Source organism: Octopus bimaculoides, chromosome 23 (genome assembly GCF_001194135.2).
Source record: "Octopus bimaculoides isolate UCB-OBI-ISO-001 chromosome 23, ASM119413v2, whole genome shotgun sequence".
Lineage (NCBI taxonomy): Eukaryota > Metazoa > Mollusca > Cephalopoda > Octopoda > Octopodidae > Octopus > Octopus bimaculoides.
The window spans coordinates 9,872,077-9,877,934 of NC_069003.1; the positions used below are offsets into that span (position 1 = coordinate 9,872,077).

The 5,858-nt window shown below is 38.8% G+C and overlaps 1 protein-coding gene across 3 annotated transcripts in view; it reads right to left on the reverse strand.

Moving 5' to 3' along the window:
• The window catches only part of LOC106873654 (HCLS1-binding protein 3), a 50,384-nt gene that overhangs the window by 8,972 nt on the left and 35,554 nt on the right, over window positions 1-5,858 (reverse strand). For all 3 annotated transcript variants that reach the window (XR_008266665.1, XM_052976104.1, XM_052976103.1), the window contains exons 5-7: window positions 4,398-4,522; window positions 1,526-1,658; window positions 125-314 (exon numbers count right to left, since the gene is read on the reverse strand). Coding sequence is in view for 2 of the 3 variants with exons in the window: in XM_052976104.1 (XP_052832064.1) it covers window positions 125-314; window positions 1,526-1,658; window positions 4,398-4,522 (448 nt within the window). In the remaining variant the exon portion in view is untranslated. The remainder of the gene's footprint in view (window positions 1-124; window positions 315-1,525; window positions 1,659-4,397; window positions 4,523-5,858) is intronic.

Sequence of the window (5,858 nt, forward strand, 5' to 3'; positions counted from 1 at the left end):
TATATATATATATATATATATATGAGATTTCTATATAGGAAGCTTAAACGATTTTTAATTTTGCGACTAAGTCTCTAAACCTTTGATTGAACTGGATCAATGGATGTTATGAAAAAAGGTCAACCTCCTCTCTATCCGTGTTTTCTTCAATATATTTTGCAAATTCATCAACAGATGTTGGTAAAACAGGGCTGGGCTGCTTAGCTATCTGCGCTGCATCTGCTGCTTTTTTAGGTTTGTGTGTTCTTGGGGTTGGCACTGGCTTCCTGGGTTTTTTGTTCACTGCTAGCAGTTGCGAAAGGTCGTCTTCCACTCTGTTAATTAGAAAGAATTACCGTCAACACAAATTGATTAACTTTATGTAATAATAATAATAATAATAATATTAGGCGTAGGAGTGACTGTGTGGTAAGTAGCTTGCTTACGAACCACATGGTTCCGGGTTCAGTCAAACTGCGTGGCACCTTGGGCAAGTGTCTTCTACTATAGCCTCGGGCCGACCAAAGCCTTGTGAGTGGATTTGGTAGACAGAAACTGAAAGAAGCCCGTCGTATATATGTATATATATATGTGTGTGTGTGTGTGTGTGTGTGTGTGTGTATATGTTTGTGTGTCTGTATTTGTCCCCCCAACATCGCTTGACAACTGATGTTGGAGTGTTTACATCCGCGTAACTTAGCGGTTCGGCAAAAAGAGACCGATAGAATAAGTACTAGGCTTCCAAAGAAGAAGCCCTGGCGTCGATTAGTTCGACTAAAGGCGGTGCTCCAGCATGGCCACAGTCAAATGACTGAAACAAGTAAAAGAGTAATAATAATAATAATAATAATAATAATAACTACAATAATGGTTTAAGATTTTACCACAAGGGCAGCCGTTTGGTGGGAGGGGATGAGTTGATTACATCTACCCAGTGTGTGGATGGTACTTAATTTATTGACCCCAAAAGGATGAAAAGACAAAGTTGACGTAGGCAGAATTTGAACTGAGAACATGAAGACTGATGAAATACTGCTAAGCTGCCGCCGCCGGCAGCGGCTGCTGCTTGGATTTGTGGTATAGGTTATGATATTGGTTGCAGTCGCCATCATCATAACATACACCCAAAATATAAAGACCTTTTTGTAAAACTTCCTACATTGTTAGAAGCTTTCTTTATTTCCCTTTTCTTCCTTTTCTATTTCTGTACTATAATGCTTCAAGCAAACTCCAACACTCTCATATATATATATATATATATCAACCTGGGGTTGCATAAGGTAAAGAGATAAAAATTGCCTGCAGGAAGGATATCAATAAGTCTTATGCAACCCATACCAACATGTGTCCTTTCATTTTTATTAGACAGCTGAGTGTGATATAAGTGAAATTTCATAGCTATTTTTTTCAGCAGATTGAGTGACACAGTAGGGTATTCGTTGCCTAATCTACTCAGTCAAAATTACCTTCTCCATGGTATAGAATAATTGTAGAGAATAAAACTGAAGTTGAAAAGTAGGGGAAGAATAATGACAGAAATTCTTACTGAAGAAGATCATCTGAAAATAAATTGGATTTGTTTTCCGGAGATAATGTTTTTTCTTCTGTGACGGGACTCAGTATACTTTTAACAGATTCTTCCTCCAAGTTTTCTTCTTCAAACATTTTCACTTTGTAAGCTGAAAGATAAACAAGTTATTTTAACCATTTTGCCAAATTCATCAGAGTTCAGGCATGAATGTGAGATTAAGAACATAAGAGTAAGTGATTATATACAGTATATATCTCTTTTATTAATTGTTTCACCAAGTACATACATATATACATCAATTGGGTGAAAGCACCATCAGTTACTTCAAACTAAAACCACTAACCCAGACAACAATATCCTTTCCATTTCAAGCAAGGCATACCAGAACTAATCCATATAGTCACTAAACCCCACCTCTCTATCTCTCTTTTTCTCTCTCTCTCTCTCTCTCTCTCTCTCTCTCTCTCTCTCTCTATATATATATATATATATATATATATATATAGGGGGATTACCTCTCTCTCTATCTCTTTATCAAGGTATATGTGTCTTTCGCTATCTATCTATCTCTCTTTCTCTATATATCTAGCTATATCTCTATCAGGGGATATACCTCTCTCTCTCTATCTCTCTCTCTCCCTCTCTCTCTATCTATCTATCTATCTATCTCTATCTCTCTATCCTGGGATATACCTCTCTCTTTCTCTCTCTCCCCACCAACCCCCGAGCATATATCTTGATCTCTCTAACTTCTTTTGTCATATCTCATTCCCGTCCAATATTTCAAAAGTGAAAATGGTCATTAAAAGTACACTACAATAACTTATTTCCCTTGTTCTATGCATTTATCTCCCTTAGATCCACTTTGAAAAGAGCTGCTTTCGGAGGAAATCAAACCAACTAAATTGAATAGCTTTCATTAAGGGCGAGAATCCTTGGAATATACATATAACCCATTCTTACGTATAGCTATAAGACTTGGGACACGAACAGACAAATGCAACAACTTATCAATACAGCAGAGATGTAATTCTTTAGATGAATACTGGAGATAGAGCAATAAATGTAGAAGTCTATAGAGCAGATACCACCAGGACTTGATATCATCATCATTAACATTCAGCATCCGTTTTCCACGCTGGGATGGGTCAGGCGTCTTGACAGGAACTGACAAAATCAAGGGCCGCACCACGCTCAATGGTCTGTTTTCGCTTGGTTTCTACAGCTGGGTGCTTTTCTTAAAGCCAACCACTTTACAGAGTGTATTGGGTGCTTTTTATGTGGCACCAGCACCTGTACTTTTTAAGAAGCACCATCACCAGTGTTTTTTAAGAGGCACCATCACCAGTGTTTTTTATGTGGCACCATCACCAGTGCTTTCTATGTGGCACTAGCACCTGTGCTTTTTAAATGGCACCAGCACCTGTACTTTTTAAGAGGCACCATCACCGGTGTTTTTTAAGAGGCACCATCACCAGTGCTTTTTATGTGGCACCATCACCAGTGCTTTTTACATGGCATCAGTACCTATGCTTTCTATATGGAACTATCACCAGTGCTTTCTATGTGGCACCAGCACCAGCACTTTTTACGTGGAACCAGCACCCATACCAATGCTGTTTATATAGCACCTTCGTTTTAGGATCTCAATTCTGTTGAGGTGGGCAGATCTTTTTGAGTACAACAATGTGCCACATATCTTGGTTCTCTGTCATCAGCCTTCAATACTTCGTCCCAAGAAGACAAAACCTTGAACACTTAGTAACAATAAGGAAATTGAAAGGAAGAAGCCAGGGAAAACAGAGAGAGGAAGTGTTAAATTGCTTTACAAGCTGTCTACAGAAAAATTGTATCAATAACCCACTAAACTGCATGAGTGACAGAAAGGTATGAAGCTCCATGATCACCAATACCTGTAGATATATCTCATAATGAGGAACAAAAGGGTATTTATGTGACTACATAATTGCTTGACATCCTAGAAATAACAGCCAAATTCACTTCAAATAACACCCTACCTACATTCACAAAGAAGGATAGATTAGAGTAGTGCTACTCAAACATTTTTTTTTTTTACCTATGGACCCCTTTGATTCCTATTTTATTCAACTGGACCCTCCTAGGTATCTGATGTTTAAAAAACCCTATTTATATTGGATATTATTAGGGATTGTATTAAAAAAATTTGTTAAAATATTTTGTGTATTGTAGAAGTATAACCAGTTTATTGCACATAGATTTTTAACAACAAAATCTTAAATGGACCCCCAAAGCTCATAAGGACCTTGGTTGAGAATCATTGTGTTAGGGGATACAGTGCTCTGAAACTTTAAACATCAAAGGACAATACCACAGGTATTTTTTTCAAAAAGGGTATTTTAGTGGAGGCGCAATGGCCTAGTGGTTAGGGCAGTGGACTCGCAGTCGGAGGATCGAGGTTTCGATTCCCAGACCAGGCGTTGTGTGTGTTTACTGAACGAAAACACCTAAAGCTCCACAAGGCTCTGGCAGGGGGTGGTGGCGAACCCTGCTGTACTCTCTCACCCCAACTTTCTCTCACTCTTTCTTCCTGTTCCTTGAGTAACGCTGCGATGGACTGGCGTCCTGTCCAGCTGGGAGGAACACATACGCCAAAGAAACCGGGAAACCGGGCCCATGAGTCTGGCTAGGCTTTAAAAGGGTGCATAAAAAAAAAAACATTCTTTTCAAATACTTTACCAACTCTACTATCTGCCAACAATGGATATAAATATAGTTTGTTTTTGCTTTTTTATTGAATAAGGGGAGGGAAATGGGCCTTTTCACTTTTCTGAATTACAAAAATTAGAATCATGCCAACCAAAATACAAAAACAAACTGAAATTAGAAATATAATGAAGACACTCACATTTTGCTTTGGAATCACCAACAAAAAGGTTTGAATCCGATTTCTTCTGATTTGTTCCTATATCTGAAAACAATTCTTGGGGTTCTTCTTCCTCTTCACCAAAAATGTTAACATCATCCATTGGACTGAAAACAGATGGAAAAAATCATTTCATTTAATCTTTTAAAACAAATATTTACTTAATTATATCTACTTTGTAGTCTAAATGGTGAAGGCACATGGCCCAGTGATTAGGGTGTGGCGTACACAATCACAAGATCGTAGTTTCAATTTCTGGACCACATGGTGCATTGCATTCTTGTATTCTTACATTGCCCTAGTCTACTTAACTGTAAATTAATAACCTTGCGAGATCTGGTGGTTGGACAAGATTTCAAACAGAAATTGGGACAGAATGAACCAAACTCTCATCAACCAGGAAATTCTGAAAAGAGAATGGGGATGGATCAATCACACTCAAAGGAGACCTCCGAGCAGCATTGCCAGACATGTTAGACTGGCAGCCTGAAGAAAAGAGGAAAGTTGGAGAACCTAAAAAGATCTGGAAAGGATGCGTGGAGGATGAGGCAAAAAGCAATTGGTCTCTCTTGGTCTGAAATCAAAGAGGTAGTCCAAGATCACATCCACTGGCAGGAACTGATCATGGCCCTATGCTCCTAACAGAGTAATATGAACCAACTAACACTGCAACATAGCTTTACTACTCATCTAGTAAAGCTTTGATAAGGAGAGGATTACAATGGCTTTCACTGGACAATTTAGGTAGCCAAGTTTGACCCTTACAGAGTCCCTATAAACTATTCAAGTATTCACTTGGGTTTTTAATCCCTTTGTCCTTTATTTTATATATTCTTCTTCATTTATTCTTTTACTCGTTTCAATCATTTGGCTGCAGCCATGCTGGAGCACTGTCTTAAAGGGTATTTTAGTTGAAGAAAATGATCCCAGGACTTATTCTTTGTAAGCCTGGTACATATTCTATCAGTTTTTTTTTTTTTTTTTGCCAAACCACAAAGTTACAGGGATGTAAACACACTAATATCAGTTCTCAAGCAGTGATGGTAGGACAAACATAGACACAAAGACACATACACATAAATATATATATATATATATGTGTGTGTGTGTGTGTACACATCAGGCCTCTTTCAGTTTCCATCTACAAGGCTTTGGTTGGCCCAAGGTTATAGTAGAAGACACTTGCCCAAGTTGCCACACAGTGGGACTGAACTTGGAACCATGTGGTTGGGAGGCAAACTTCCTACCACACAGCCACACCTGCACCTATATATATATATATATCTATTAATCTTCTATCTTCGCTCCTTTGCGCCACATGGGCTCAACTCCCCTCCACTCTTCATCTAACCCCCTCCTCCTGTCTCTCTCCCCCACCCTCCCTCCTACCACCCATCTCTCCCCTCCCCCACCTCCTGCTCCGACTCCTACTTCTTTGTACGT